General features: G+C 52.2%; 1 protein-coding gene across 1 annotated transcript in view; it reads right to left on the bottom strand.

The window, feature by feature from the left end:
- Positions 1 to 15,927, bottom strand: part of LOC146336787 (testis-expressed protein 2-like) — a 40,388-nt gene that overhangs the window by 3,739 nt on the left and 20,722 nt on the right. The window contains exons 4-10 of the mRNA XM_084819006.1: positions 15,273 to 15,499; positions 13,088 to 13,234; positions 9,742 to 9,841; positions 8,690 to 8,822; positions 7,118 to 7,255; positions 3,287 to 3,499; positions 1,019 to 1,139 (exon numbers count right to left, since the gene is read on the bottom strand). Coding sequence (XP_084675132.1) covers positions 1,019 to 1,139; positions 3,287 to 3,499; positions 7,118 to 7,255; positions 8,690 to 8,822; positions 9,742 to 9,841; positions 13,088 to 13,234; positions 15,273 to 15,499 — 1,079 coding nt within the window. The remainder of the gene's footprint in view (positions 1 to 1,018; positions 1,140 to 3,286; positions 3,500 to 7,117; positions 7,256 to 8,689; positions 8,823 to 9,741; positions 9,842 to 13,087; positions 13,235 to 15,272; positions 15,500 to 15,927) is intronic.

Genomic DNA, 15,927 nt, shown 5'->3' with positions numbered 1-15,927 from the left:
CCTCCCATAGCATCTCCAGCTGAATGAGTCTCATGCAGCAAGGCTGAGAAAGGCTGGGAAAGGCCTCTTCTTGAGGCCACAGAGGGTAGATGGTACTGGGTTATACAGACCAACGATCTGACACGGTATAAGGCAGCTTCATGTGTTGCTATGTAGGCATGGAATGTCTCTACAGATGGAGGCTCAGGGCCGTGGCTCAGTGGCAGAGCACCCTCTTTGTAAACAGGAGGTCCCAGGTTCAATCCCTGGCACCTCCAGCCTAGAATCCTGCCTGAAACCCTGCACAGCTGCTGCCAGTCAGTGAGGGTGATGCCAAGCTAGACGGACCAATGGCCAGACTTGGGAGATGGCGTGCAGCAGAGGTGAACAACCTTTTCTGTCCCGAGGGCTGCATTGGGTGGTCTGCTGGGGTGCCAGGAGCCACACACATACATGCACTCATTCACACTCAGACATGCACATGCACTCACACGCAGACACACACACTCAATCACATCCCCCCGCCACATAGATGCACTCTTCCCCCACATGCACTCACAGGCACACACAAACTCCCCGCCCCCCGACAGGGCTTTCCCTTGCTAGCACAACCAAGGGAAATAACGTCCTTATCTCTGATATCCTAGGAGAGAGCGAAGATAAGAGAAGGGCTTCCCTTGCTAGCACGAGAAATCCCAGGTTTTCCTGAGCTAACCCTCGTGCCAGCAAGGGGAACTGGGCAGGGTCCCCACAGCCCTGCAGAATGCACTGGCAGCAGCCCACGGTGCTGGCACGAGCCCTGCAGAATGTGCCCCTGCTTTGCAGCTCCTCTGGCTAACAGCCATAGACAGCGGTACCCCCCAGCCATTTGCCTCGTCCCCTTTTAAAAGCTGCCTAAGCCAATGGGCCATCACCACATCTTGTGGCAATGGATGACATTATCAGCTGGGTCCCACTCCCTCTTTGAGCCCAGATGACCTATTTCTGGGTTCTTCTCCGTCCCTTCATAACCCATATCCAGCTACTGGCGGGCAGGTACCTGGAATTCATGCTGCAGCTTCTTCTCAATCCATTCAGTGACATGAATGAAAGTGACCTCCCGTTCTCCTAGCTTTGGGCGGACCTTCAGGTCCAGCTGTGGTGGGATCCGGAAGCTGTACCTGGCACAGGGAGGCAAGAGCAATCATTGCTGACCTTTCTTGCAGGAACCATGGCCACGTGCCCACTCCTGCAATATGCACCACCTTGAGGCATTAGTTTTCTACCAGATATGAGAAGTTCTGAAGTAGGCTGTAGTCCATACCGCTCGGTTCTGCCCTGCTTGCCCCCGTGCTTCTCCTTTCACGACGGAGGACAGTAGCTGGAGAGGGTTTCCCCAGCATAACAGGATCGCAGCCCCCACCCTTTCTCGTCTGAACAGCTAGAGAGGATGAGCAGAGAGGGAGCAGGATAGTGCGACAGACATCTGCAGGATCGTGAGCTCTGGCTCTTTTTACATCCCCAGCCCCAGCTATAGATAGGCGCCTGGAGCGCACAAAGAAAATGGTGAGGGGTCAGCTGTGGCAGCCTTTGCGCACGCTCGCTGCGCAGGTCATCTGCTTACCCGTAAAGGTTCCGCACAGACCCCAGCGGCCTGAAAAATGAAACGGCGTTGGGGCTCAGACTTGCCACCTGCGTCACCTCCCCTCAGGTGGAAACACTGCTGATTACACCCTGGACCAAATCCCGCTTTGTGAGAGGGGATGCTGAAGCACGGCCCAAAGGCAGCTTCGGGGGCGGGGAACACAGAACTGGCGTGGGAATGAGGGGGGAAATTATTCGCCTCAAAATATGGAGCCCCCTCGCGGTGACATGCAGGCACAGCAAGGGTTTTAGGCAAAGAAAATGACGCTCTTTCACACAGCGCATAACCAGTCCATGGGACTCCATTGCCACAGAATGCTAGGTGGCAAGCAGCGTAAGGTGACTTTAAGAAAAGATGAATGGAATACTTGGGTGACATAAGAGAAAGATGCACGGCCACCATGATTAAAAGGAGGCAGGGGGGTGTTTCCATGAGCGATTTACTCCCAACTGGCTGTGCGTGGTGGTCATTGGGGATACATGATGTCAGGGCCATCCTGCAGCCAACCCGAGCTTATCGCAGAAAAACCGGTTCTCCTGAGACTGGTTGTAGTCCAACTTTTCCTCTTTACTTCGGCTCGGCTACGCTGCTGTTGGGGGGGGTGTCATTTCCTGCACTTGCTTCGGTATCATAGTCCTGCCCATGGGTGGGCGTGTCACCCTGTCTATGTGGGTGTGTCTCTCACCTGGCTGTGACCTCACTGACCCTGGTCAGGGGGTGTTTCCCCCAACCCTTTCCCTCCCTCTTTTCTGGAAGTTTCACCGCCATTTTGGAGCTGGATGCCGAGGGACCAACATAAAAAAAATTTGAAATAAAGCGCAAGTTCACTAGTGCGCATTAGTGTGCTATTATGGGCAAGCAAGTACTCCCACTACAGCCTGAATCTCAGGTTTATCTCTGATAAACAGTCGGTTCCCCAGAACTTGGGTGCCTAGCATCCACGTGGGGAGGTTCCATGCCTAATATTCCTTTTTCAATTTTTTTTTTCAAACCCTGTTGGCCTTAAATGCAGCTGCAGACCCACAAAATGAGGCTGCAAGCATCACAGTCAAGTTCTTATTACACGCTAATATGCTAACATGAAATAGCGCTTTAGTGATCTATCATGACCGTGAAAGAACTACTCCCTGTTCTTCAGGGAGCCCCTTCCAATGGGACAAGGCGCTTACGAATCCCGCCCTGTATTCACTTTGTTTGAATTTATCTTGCGTGTATACGAAGCCCTGGGACCCCAAAACTAAGATTTCATTGCTCTAGGTCCAGATGGAGAGCTCCTCACACAAACGCTCAGAAGGCACAGTGCAACGATGTTGTCTTTTTCTCCTTAGTGGATTTTCCGTGCTAAGAAAGAAATTGGAAGAAGTGGTGGGGAAATATGGGAGGGTTATAAGCAGAAGATGATGTAAAAGACGTCTGGACCATCCATAAAATTCCACGAATGAGGCAGAGCAATGGTGTGGTAAAAGCCTTGTCTGGGGATTCACACAGGAGGGCTATAGCACCATTGTGCCCTGCTTGCGAACTGAGGCCTGCAGTCAGTTGCTCACTGTTGGAGCCAAGAGTACCAAACTAGCTGGACAATGGTCTGAGCTAAGCCTCCCCTTTGCCCTACACTCACTGGCCACCCTACAGAGCCCATCCAAGCAGGTCTGCTCTGTTCCACTCTACCTCCTGGTCTCTTACCAGATCCGATCCGTTGGGGGCGGGGGGATGTTCAGAGTCAAGGTGCCTGTCAATTCTTGGACCTCCACAGTCAACAGCAATGGTGTGTTGGAGACTTCCTCTATCTTCTTCTTAATAAACTCATTCTCAGTGGCCTTCTGGAAGTATTTGGACTTGGCAATCTTGTCCACAAAGCGCAAGATCTTCCGACTGGTGCTGTTGCCACTAACATGGCTACGAGAAGGGAGGATAGGGGTCAGCCTCAGCCCCAAAATAGTGTGTGCCTGTGGGACATGCCCAAGTAAAGGCATGTTTATCGTGCAACTGTAAGTGGCTGAAATGAGTGTGGGTTTGAGTCATCAGCTGTTTGCTGGGAATGAGACTGCATTAACCCAGTTCAGCCTAGCTACATGTTGCAAACCAACCCCTTGAACCCAATAACAGCAGCTTCTCATAAGCTCAAGCTAGGATAATCGGCTTAGGGGTGGGGGAATGGGGCCTCACAATCCATGAGGCCCCCCAGTAACTCCTACAAATCCTTCGATGGGAGCTGTGATAACCCTGAGACCTCTAGACTGAGGAGTCCAAATCAGTACAGCAGCCACTGAAGCCTGTTCTCTCTTCTAAAGGGGGTCCCCATTGGAGAAGGCACAAAGAGCAGCTCGAGGTTGCTCAAGGCATCTGCAGGGCCTGGCTCCAAGCCCTTTCAGGCCCTTGCAGTCTCACTTGAGGGGTTCTGGGAAGCCTCCAGCCTTGCTTGGGTATAAAAGGACTCGGTTGGGACTTGGGTTTTGTTGGGTTAACTTTCTGTTGTACCTGTGAATGTCATGGACCCTGAAGCTTCCTAGATGGGCTAGTTCTCAACTCATTTCCTGCTGCTAATCGTCTTCCATTCTAGGTTGGTTTCCCCAGACCTTGCTCTGCATGCTGTCTGTTCTCAGCCTGGTTGGAACAGGGCATTGGGCAGTATCCTATATGGCTGCTGCACTCCTGCTCATTCTGTTGTGCCAGTGGGACCCACCACTAACACAATGAGGGGTAAGCAAAGGAACCAGAAATTAGTGGAAACACTTGCTTCTGGATTGGGACAGATCAGTGGAGCTCCCTTCTGCAAGTTCTGCTGACCTCCCCTGTTCTGGAAACAAGCGTTTCTGCTCATTTCCAGTTCCTTTATGAAGTGCGAAACTCCCCATTGCATTAGCGGTGGATCCTGTTGGCAGGCAGGTAGCATAGGATACTGCCCTTGTGCTGAACTCCCATTTTGCCATATCAGTTTGGTTGTGTGAACTGGCAGGCTCATGCCAAGAACAACTGTGTACAGCAAGGGAGGGGAAGGTACTCGGTTCTTGAGTCTACTTTCTTAAAGCAATCTTAGCAAAAGCTTTAAGAATTTAAGTGTGTGTGTAGCTAATAATTATAAAAGAGGATGTCTATGTGTCTGTCTATCCTCCAGTGCCATAGCTCCAAGACTCTGAAACCTAGACATATGAAACTTGGCATGCATACCAAGGGGACCCCTAGGAGGGTTATTTGGTGTTTTAAATGCGTTAATTTTAATGTGTCTGTGTGCTTGAATCCTGTGGTACCACTTGGTGGCAGACCCTCCCTAGCCAGCCCATATCTTTGCAGTCAGGACAGGGGCTTGAAGCAATGCGACTGACTACGTGCCGTCTTGATCCTGACCCTTCATGTGAGGCTGTGCAAGTCTTGGATCAGTGCCTAGACTCAGTGATGGGCTGGATCAGGGGCAATTAACTGAGGCTAAAACCTCACAAAACAGAGACCCTGTGGGTGAGTGGTTCCCGAGACTGGGAGAAAGATTTATTGCCTATTCTGGATGGGGCTGCACTCCCTCTGAAAGATCACCATAGTCCGGGGGTACCCCACGGCAGCTTGGAGTGCCTTCTACCAGCTTTGGCTGGTATGCCAGCTATGGGCTTTGCTGGACAGGGATGGCTTGGCCACAGTAGTACAGGTACTAGTAATCTCAAGACTGGATTACTGCAATGCACTCTGTGTGGGGCTGCCCTTCAGGCTGGTCCGGAAGCTGCAGCTAGAGCAGAACGCAGCAGCTCGGCTGTTGTCGGGGGCTGCCCCTTTTCAGCATGTATCACCTTTGCCAAGGGAACTGCGCTGGCTGCCTATTTGCTGCTGGGTCAGGTTTAAGTTTTTGTTATTAGTGTATAAAGCCCTACACTTGGGAGAAGGATATTTGAGAGCACACCTTCTCCCTTACCAGCCTGCCTGGTCACCGAGGTCCGGGTGGTCCCGCATGGACCTGTGGTCCATTTGGAGTCCACTCAGAGTAGAGGTGTTACTGGCTCCCTCTCTGTGGAGCTCCCTGCCTGTTTACGCCAGGCAGGCACCGACGTTGTTTTGTTTTCAGCGCATGCTAAAGACATTTTTATTTAAACAAGCGTTCCCTGACTGACCAGCCATGGCTTTATTGACATCTGATTTTAAATACTTTAATTTTATATTTTGATTCTTTCTTTCTTTCATTCTTTCTTTCTGTTGTTCACTGCTCAGGAATCTAGAGTGGCATATAAATCATGCAAATAAATAAGTACGTCTGAAGCTGGAGGGAGTGGTCCAAGGGACAGAGAGCCCCCTCCCCGCTTCTGGAGGCAGCTCCTCACCGGGGCTGTGCCTAGGGTGCCGGGGGCATGCTTTCATCCAGACCGGGCAGGCACAATGGCCTCGCTCAAAGGCTTCGCTGTGTCAGACCAAGGGCTGTTCCAACCTGCGTTGCAGCTGTGCATGTGTGTGCATTTGAAAGTGTGTGCTGGGCTGGTGGAATGTACCAGGAGAACAGTGCCGTCTAATGCCTGACCACAAGGCAGCACTGTCCACTTGCCAGCCCGAGCCTGAACGCAAACATGGAGCAATGCACAATGGGAAAGTGCTGGCAGAGCAACACGGCTCCGAGTGACTCCGAGCGAGCCAAGGCACAAACCGAAACAGGCAGAGCGTGTGCATCCTGGGCCGGCCTTGCTATGGACTATGTGCAGCAGTTATTTGGGGCAGAAGCTGCCAGAGGGGGCAACATTTCCCTGTCTCTATCCCCCTCCCTGCCCTCCCCACTCCCAGCTTTGTGTGTGATTTCTTCTATTTTAAAATCAGAGCAGGGGAGAAGTGTCAGGCCCACACCCAGAGCAAAGGTCTGCCAGCACACGCGGCTGCCTCCAAGGCCCCTGTCCGTGTCCCAGAGGGTGCTGGTCAAAATTCTCAGGTCACCTCAGGGGCACTCCTAGGCCCCAAGGGACTGCTGGGCCAGCCCTTGGGGTGAGGAAGGGCGCGGCCGGCCAGCATGAGAGCGCGCAGGAGCCCCACCGCCCGGAATCGGGCTGAGCAACAGAGAGAAGCTGGCTTCAGGGGCATATCTACAGGATACACTCCCATCAGTGTGATGCCCTTCTCTGGAATCCTAGCAAAGGCGGTCTGGCTGAGAGCCCCCCCTCCCCACCCCCGAAGAGATTTTCAGCCTGACCCGCACAGAAAAGAACGGCGGTTCCCATTGCTCTGGTGAAGAAGGCATTATGATTAAAGCCATTTAAGGCCGGAGTGCAGACATCCTTAGAGCAAATGAGGCCAAACCCACAGTGCAGGCTGGGGGCGCCGATGTCCGTGGGGCGGTGAATGCGCTCCGGGTTTCAGTCAGAACCAGTCAGAACTCTAAAGGAGCTCGCCAAGGTGCTTTCGCACCTTGGCGAGCTCCTTTAGAGTTCTGACTGGTTCTGACTGAAACCCAGAGCGCATTCACCGCCCCACGGACATCGGCGCCCCAGCCTCCGCTGCAAACTCCTCAGAACAGACGCGAAGAGACGCCACGCTGCCTCTCGCAGGCTTCACCCTTCAGCTCCAGGAGGGGGGTTCCTTTCTCCTGAGGTCCCCGAGGGCTCCACGGCAGGGGTGTCCTCCTCATCGGAGGAGCCGGCGCTGGAGGACTCCGCATCACTGTCAGCCAACAGGACTGAGCGGGGCTTCGCACTGTCAGGGGAGAGAGAGACAGACAGAGAGACAGAGAGGTGACCCTAAGCAACAGAAGCGCACTGCACGGTCCAAGGAAGCCGATCTGCCCTTGCACGGTGTCTGCACGTCAGGAACTGCCTGTGTTATTTAAGTCCCTTACCCTGGGATTCAGAAGGTGACCATGACTTACATCCGGGATGAGATCAAGACGGATTGCCAGCAGTCAGGAGGAAAGGGCTAAAGAGCTCTCAACCAGGGTAACGGTCAAGTCAGCAAGCAGGCCTGCATGAGGAGCAGCGGCATTCCTGCCTCGCAGAACATCCGTGGCCACTGCGTTCGAGTGAGGGAGCAAATGTCTTTCTTCTTTCTACCCACCTGCCCAGATCAATTTTCCCAGGTCAAGTTTTTGTACTTTCTATACTAGCTGCTGGAGAGAGAAAGAGAAGGCACTTGAAAAACGTGGCCGGTGCGCTTACATCTTGCTGGATTCAGGGCTCTGCATTGACCCTGCCTTGGGATTTGCCTTGCCCGCCACTGCTGCTGCTCATCCTCCAACCTGGGATGACGGATAAATGGAAAGGGATGCGCACTTTCACTCAGACTCGGTGGATATTTTAGGAGGGAGGGGATGCTTTCAAATGGAGGGGTCCTAGCACTATCAAGCAACAGACATTGTGCAGCTATTTCATCTTTCCTTCCTTAACAGATTTTCTGTGGTAACAAAAAAAAGACAGAAGCGGCAGCAGGAAAATACAGCCGGGGGCCCCTGAGTGCTTGCCCAGACGACCGGCCAGGGTGCGGCACGTGGGAGCTCCCTTCTGACAAGCTGGGCAAGAGAGGGCTGTCCTCAGTGTGGCGGCTGGCAGCCCAGGAACAGGGAAGCAGAATGAAGATACAAACTTCCCAGGAGGGGACCCTCCCTGCCTTGTGCCCAGACATTTAAGCCTGAGACACAGAGGCAGGGGAGCCCGTCCTCTTCTCCAGGGCTGTGATGCCTCCTAAAAGGCATGGCAAAAAATACAACTGAGGCTGAGAGAGAGCAGCTTGCCTGTGACCACTTAGTGAGTTTGCAGCAGGACTGAGATTCAAGTGAGGAACTTCCTGACCGATAGCTCAGTCGTTTAGCCACACACACCAGCTCGCATAATACCTGGCCAGTATAGATCAACCTAACACGATACAGATTTCCAGTTAAGTTCCAAGCAGTGAGTAGGAACGAATAAAAGTGTATTCAGAGCAGATAACTCAAGCTGGTGAACTCTGCCACAGAAAAGTATTGTTAAGAAATTAAACATCGGGAAGATATTCTAGAAAACAAGTATTCCATTTTACAGATGACTCTCCCAGAGTGGGCTGAATTTCTGCCTGTCTGGAAGTTCTCAGAGGCAACGAGAAGTCAACTCTGCACGCATGGACTGATTGATGCACTTGGCAGCTGCAGAGGGGCCTTACCCTTCCACGCCATTGTCTGCCTTTCCATTCTCCTCTCCCAGGGTTTCTTTGCCTAGTTTGTACAAGTTCATTTTTGTCTCCAGGGTCATCTGCAGGGATCCATTGTAGGTCACTTCCATGTCCACCCAAAGCCCTGCAGAGCAGAGAAGAGGTCAAAAGGTGGCTATTGACAAACAGTGGGGTGCACGGCTGCTGGGGTTCTTGGATGCGCCCTGGCCAGAATCAGTGCCAGGGAGAACCGTTTATCAGACCAGCAGACACACTATTCGATCGGAAACTGGGAGGGAGGGAGGGAGGAGATCAGCTTGGGCTGATGAGCCATAGTAGCACAGGGATGGAGCTTGTGCTCCGCGTGCATAGGTTCCATCCCTAACGTCTCTGGTTAAAGCTCTAAAGTAGCAGAGCTGAGAAAACGTCTGGAGATCTCTTCTCATCACAAATGGCCACCAGTAGGCTTCAGTAGATGAGTCACTGGTTCAACTCAGATGAAGGCAGCGCTTACCTAGGGGTCAATTCACATATTAGATGTCCACTCAAGATTTTGTTTTAAACATATGAATGCCACAAACACGTGTTCGCACGCTCACACATCACTTATTAGGGGGCGCGAACTGGCTGCGAATCCCTGTTCGGTATACACTCAGTGGCAAATCCGGGCTTGTACCTGCATACTAGGTGAAAGGCCCATGTTTTGCTTCCATATGTGCAGCACAAGGCCTCCAGCTCCTACCTTCTTCTTTAGCCAGCCACCCTTCCAGCCACTCCCAGTCGCAGGAGAGGGCCCAGTGCTCAGAGGCAACCACGTGCTTAGCATGCATAAAGTCCCAGGGTCGGCCCTCAACATCTCCAGCTGAATGGATCTTAAATAGCAGGGGCAGGAAAAGACCTTCCTTTCCTGAGGCTTTGGAGAGCCGCTACCAGAGCAGATCGCTCTGGACTAGATGACCAACGGTCTCACTCAGAATAAGGCAGTCTCACAGGTGCTCTGCATACAGGCCCTACCCTGGAGGGAGGTGGCGAATGTCAGTTCCTCGCATGTCATCCCAGCTTACCTCGGTTATCAATGGTTGGGCTGGAAGCACTGAGTACATGCGGGATAGAAGTCCCCATGTCCAGTTCGGTGAGTGTGAGCTCATTCATAAAGTATGGCAACTGGGTTGGATCAAACAACAGAGAAGAAAAACAAACAAAGCTGGTAATGAAAGGCAAAGGGCTTCACCACACCAGGCTTTTTATCCTGTACCTTTACCGCCCATTCTTCTTCTGGATTCTTTGTGGGATTTAAATCGGTTCTTTACATAGCTGGTTTTTCTTTTACTGCATAATGCTACCTGCTATTTACACTGGTGGGTGGAGCCTGGTGGGATGCTATCGGATGTCAGCAGCATTGTACGCCCCCTGTCCACCCCTCTGGGGCAGCCCCTACCCCCTCTCAGCATGCACCTTTCCATTTCAACTTCCTTGCTCCCCTTTTCACTTCCGCTGCCTCCAATCCCTCCCTCAGCAAGTTCTATTTACAATCCACAGTACTTTCGCAACTTCAGAAGTCTGCTCTCCCCCACTCCCATGTGTGCAGGTTAGTATTGTCCTTGTAAAAGCAAGCAGCAACACCTTTCTTGTTTGAGTATACGCTGAGGCTTTCTTCACATGGAGCTTTTATCCTGTGATTGATATGGCTCCTTCACGGAAGTTTGCGGGCTCTTCACATGATGCCGTGATCATCCAAGGCGTCTCCTGCACTAAATGCCCTTTGTTCCATTTCTAAGTAGGGTGCAGATAATGAGCTATCAAATTACCCCACTGTGTTCTGCTTGAGTTCCCTCCATGAAAAAGGAAAAGCAGCAAGAAGAGGAGCGAGATCCATGAAAGATATGGAAGAGCCAGATATGGGGAGAAGGAGGGGGAAAGGGGAGCGGGGAGAGGAAGCATGTGAAAAAGGGAGTCATGATCCTACATTTAAAATGGAAGCGGAAAGCCCTGTTTAAAATGCAGGATTTTAGGCTGGTGTAGAGATGCCCTGGGAGAGGGGACTGAGTGGAAGGGGGCTGCATGTGCTCACGTTTGCCTGTATCACGTAGGGGCCACTGCAAGCTCCCCTCACTGCTCATCTGCTTAGGCATCCCTGAGACGTGGAGCTGAGCATGGCTTGGCTCCATTTCACTCCTGTCCCTGACATGTGGCCAGTTTGCTCACTCGCCAGGAAGCAGCAGCTGCAGAGCAGAGTGGAGCACTGGCTCTGACCCCATTGTAAAGCACTGCTGGGGCCCCCAGGGAAAATGTTGGGGGAGGAAGCGGTGGGCATAGGTAGGTGGGTGGATCAGTGGTGGAGGTGGGAGCAGGCAAGGAGAAATGGAGAAGGAGGCAGCTGCAGCCCTGGATGGGGAGGAGGAGAAGGCGGGGAAAACTCCCACCACTTCCTCACTGCTGACGTCATACCCACACATAGCAGATCTAGGCACAATGGCAGCAGTACATGGGCAGGCAATCGCAGTGTCATTGTGCAACTGCAGGAAATACCGCATTTTCCCCTTTTGGAAATAACATGGGGAAACAGGGGAAGATGCAGGACAGCTGCTGCAGGACGATGTCGTGTAAACCACGTGGAAAATACTGTGACTGAAGAATGACGATTGCAACAGCAGCAGTAGCAGCGGCAGCGGCAGCGGCAGCGGCAGCAACAACCCCGTGTAAAGAAGCCAAAAATGACATTTGCTGTTTAGTCATTATTCATTAGAAACAATAGTCATCTTTGCTGGAGGCAGTGAGACCCCAGCATACGGAACTAGCTACAGCCCCATTCATCCCTCCTCAGGAGGGATGGGCAAGTGGGGCAAACAGCTGTCGGATTTATTCCACTGCACTCGCTGCTGCCTATTAGCAACTCGGCGGGTGGGGGTAGCTGGGAACCACATAGGCTGCGCTTAGGTGAGAGCACCCTAGGGCGGTCTGCGCTCAGGTCTCCTCAAGCCCAGAGAGGGGGCGGGTTCTGCGGGCAGCATGAAGCCTCTGGATTGGCCAAGTCCAGTATAAATATGGTGGACACGCATGGTGCAGCACTAGGGCTGGCGATCCTTGGGCCGATCTGGGTACCTCTCGGCCTAGCCCAGCTTGCAGGCTGTGGTGAGGATAAAGTGGGTGGTGGAGAACCTGAGCTCCTGGCGGAAAGGTGGGATGGAAATGTAATCAAGGGAGCGTTTGGAGGCCGGCCTGCTGGCCTTGCCTGGTCAGCAGAGCTGGCTCTTCAGCCTGGGGAGCCACGGCCAGGCAATAATGAACCAGATGGACTAGTGATCTGACCTGGTATAAGACCATTTCCTATGTAGCTCAGCGGCAGAGCCCCCCTTTGCACGCAGAAAGTCCCAGGTTCGATCCCCGGCAGCATCTCCAGGTAGGGCCGGAAAGACTCCTGCCTGAAACCCTGGGGAGCCGCTGCTGCCGGTCAATGAAGCAGACACTACTGAGCTAGACAGGGGCTGGGCCAATTCCTGGAGGAGCAGGCTATCAATGGCTACTGTGCTACCTTCAGTATCAGAGGCAGTGAGCACCACTGCCAGCTGCTGGGGAACATGGCCGGGAGGGCGCTGATGTGCTTGTGTCCTGCTTGAGGGCTTCCTGTGGGCAGCTGGTTGGCCCCTCTGTGAACAGAATGCTGGACGAGATGGACCCGGCCTTGGCCTGATCCAGCAGGGGTCTTCTGAAGTTCTTAAATGGGCCAAGGGCCTGACTTGGTATAAGGCAGCTTCCGATGTTCATACGGCAGCTTGCCCCCAGCAGTGCAGCTGGGGCTGGACTTTGGGGCTGCGATCCAGGGTCCCAGGGGCCTCCAAATTACCACCCAGAGAGCAGCAGGTGCTGGGGGCAGTGGTGCCTGGGCTGGCAAACTCCCTTTTATTCTTGTAGTCACAGCAGTGCTCTGACTGAAGTGAGTTTAAAATGTGAAACTGCACATCTTCAGAGTATTTCTTTCTTTTATCAAGGCTGGCAAACATTTTTTGTTGCTTTGTCATAATGTATCAGGCATGTAGAAGCATGGGCTGGTAAAGCATGGGCCGGTGGTGTGGAGGACAGAAGTGTTACTTGTGTGCTTCACAAATGAACTAACACACATTACTCACTGAAGACACCCCAGCTGTACCCATCAAGTCCAGGGTTTAAAATTGCCTGGCTGCATTGCTGCTTGCCCCAGAGTATTTTCCCCCAGGGAGAAAGAGCTTGCTGTGAGTTTGCTTGCATTTTCTTGCTTTGGCTGGGAGCCTGGGGCCAATGACACTTGGGTAGATGAGTCGCCTTCCAGGACAGCAGGTCAGGGTGGACTTCTGACACCAGGAAGCAGCCTGGGCCAGTTCTGCCCATAAGAAACAGAACTACAGAGGAAAATGGGTGGCACCTATTTCTCACCTTGATTCTGCCCAATTTCTTCTGAATCTTGTTTGAAACTTGGCCTGCCCAATATTTTTCCCTGAGGAAGTCCCAAAACATTCGCCCAAGCACTGCATTGACCCAAGCCGTGCGAGTTTCACTAGTGACATTTGCATCCCCGAGGAACTGAAAACAAAACAAAACAAAAGGGATTGCTCAGCGAAGCTCAATGGCTCTTCAGGTGTAAATAGGATCACCCAGTAGCAGCGCTGACTCCAGGAGTCAATCTACATGGACAGGGGTTTTGAGGCAGTTCCATTTAAATGCGGATTTTCATGAAATCGGATTAGCTCCTCCCAGGGCAGCCAGTATTGCAATATATACATTTAAAAATTCCATTTGCATGGGGCAGACAAGTAGAACTGAACATCGGCAGAGGGTGGGTGTGGGGAAGCGAGGAGGCTTGCTTTCTCCTCCTCTCCCCCCCACTCCCCCGCGAAGCTTTTAAATCCGCAAGGCTCTGCATACCTTTCCACACGTAGCAGCCTTGCTGTGCTGCCCCCCTCCCCACACAGTGAATAGTCCAAGGGGCAGGCAGCGACTGAGCGCAGGGCCAAAACAGCGTCCTTTCAAAGCAGCAGGGCTGATTCCCACCCCCAAGGCAATGCGTGACTTCTGGGCAGACACAAGCCCCCGCCCCATGCAACGCTTCCCTTCCGCCAATCACGCCACTTCCACCAGCCTGCGCTGAAGCCAGCTGAGATCACACACCGCAAACTGCACTGAAGCCGCTGTGACTGGAAAACCCGCCACAAAGACAGTTTAAAAAAAAAAAGGATTTCGGGCAAGAAACACCACATTAGCTACGGGGAGGGGTGTGTGTCATCTGACATGATCAACTTGGGGGCGGAACAGAACCAGAGTAAAAGCTCAGTCTAGATGACCCCAGGTTTGAGGGGCCCTGGGAAAAGTTCCTTTAGTGCCCACCATGGGCAGTGGTGTAGTGGAGGCAGGGCTCGCAGGGATGCAGCCCTGGCACGTTTTCATTAGCAGGGACTCTGATGTCATCTGCCACCCCCCTCAGAATTCCCTGTTCCCTCTGAGCTTAGCTGCGATCCTCACTATAGCTGTAGGGGAATGAATGTTCAAAGCAACAGTGTATTGTTCCATGTTGGAATGCAACGTATTTGGGATGACTTGGTTTGGAATGGGCAATTAAGACCTCTTCGCTTTACCAAAGATGTGCTCCTGGTGGAGATGAAAACTCCTAGAACTGGTTTGTTGATATGGATCAACACAGCTGCCTGAAATTTTTGGACTGCCCTTGGAGACTGTCACAATGAGCTCCTGCATTTCCAAATTTACCACTATACTACTGTGTGTGTGTGTGTGTGTGTGTGTGGTTCAATCCAACTGGGAGTGTGGACATTTCTGTTGGAGAGGGACGGGGGGAGATATAATGAAGGAGCTTAGGGAAGGCTAATGGGCAATGTTGAGGCGCTAAGGGAGTGTGCAAGGGGGCTGTTTAAATGAGAAGGGATCTGTCCATGAGGGCTGAGTTGAGAGGGTGAAGCTTCCATAGAGTATCATATTTTGAAAATCTAAAATGTATGTGTTTGAATGAGTGGGTGAAAAAGATTTTAACACCCCTGCATTTTATCTCAGACGTCCAATGGAAATACCACAGCCTTTCTCACAGCTGCACTGTTTTTGGATCCCAGCTGACGGCTGTATATCTTACAAGGTGGTACAATCTTAGAAGGGGGCAGGGCTGTGAGGGGGCAGGGCTGTGGCTGCCACGAAGGGACCCTGCACTCCTGCTTTTGCCACTACGCTACTGCTGATGGGAAATCAAAGGTCAGATGGGAAATTAAAAGGGATGCTAGATCCAGCTGCCTGCTTTTCGGAATGCTGGGCCAGAAAAAATGGACTGAAGGCAGGGCAGGCACCAGCAAAGAGCCAGGCCAGGATACTGGGTTGCCCAAGACTGCCAGTTACTATGGACATAAGTAGACATCAGACACAAATGTGCATAACAAAATCCCAATGGTCTTTTTTTTTTTTTAAAGAGAAAAGCCACTTAGGGAAGAGGCAATTTGGAGTGGAGAAGAAGGTGGGGGGACAGGATGGTGTGTGTGTGTGTTTAGCCTTTTGCCCCCTGGCAGGGAACGCTGAAGGCCTCCCTTGGTGTTTTGGTTTCCTGGCTGGCTCAAGTGTTTCTCACCTTTTTTGGCGTCGGGCTTCCTGCTGGACTGGGGCAGGGACTCTCGGACAGGCTGGAGCCATTCAGTTTTGGGACTATTTGGGACATGTATGTGTTGTAATCCAAGAGGAGCTTCTCTCGGACATTGAGAAAAAGGTCCTTGGGCTTGACCACAGAAAGGAGGTCTTCTGTGCTGCCCCTGCTGCTGCTGTGCGTTTCCTTTCCAGATGGGCTGAGCTGGTTTAAACCTAGCAAGAGAAAGAGGGGGAGATTAGATGGTTGCTGTCTTGGATTATCTGGTAAGAATAAGTGGGAGGAACAGAAATAAGCAGGGCTCTTGGCAATTCACAATTTTGGCAGTTTCCAAGTGGCCACCCTATTCTCCTTGTCAACAATAATCTGAAAATTCTGAAAACAACCCAATTGAAACGGAGAGCAATGAGCAACAAATCATGGGTGGAACTCTTCCACAGCAAACACTACTTCTAGTTATAAATAACACAGGCATGACCTCAAGAGCAAACAAGGGAGAAGACGGAGGAGGGAAGAAGAGGCTGAAGTGGGCCCAAATATGAAGTTGTTTATCAGTTTTGTTTCAATTTCCAAGGCCTCTGAGCAGTGAGGCACAGCGAAAGCTTGATAGGGGTAGTTCAACCACCCCACTAATCACCGGATT

The sequence above is a fragment of the Heloderma suspectum genome, chromosome 12 (assembly GCF_057233095.1).
Source record: "Heloderma suspectum isolate Gila_16-S chromosome 12, 16-S_ref, whole genome shotgun sequence".
Lineage (NCBI taxonomy): Eukaryota > Metazoa > Chordata > Lepidosauria > Squamata > Helodermatidae > Heloderma > Heloderma suspectum.
The sequence above is the reverse complement of the archived record's forward strand: the minus strand, read 5'-3'. Positions and strand labels throughout refer to the sequence as shown.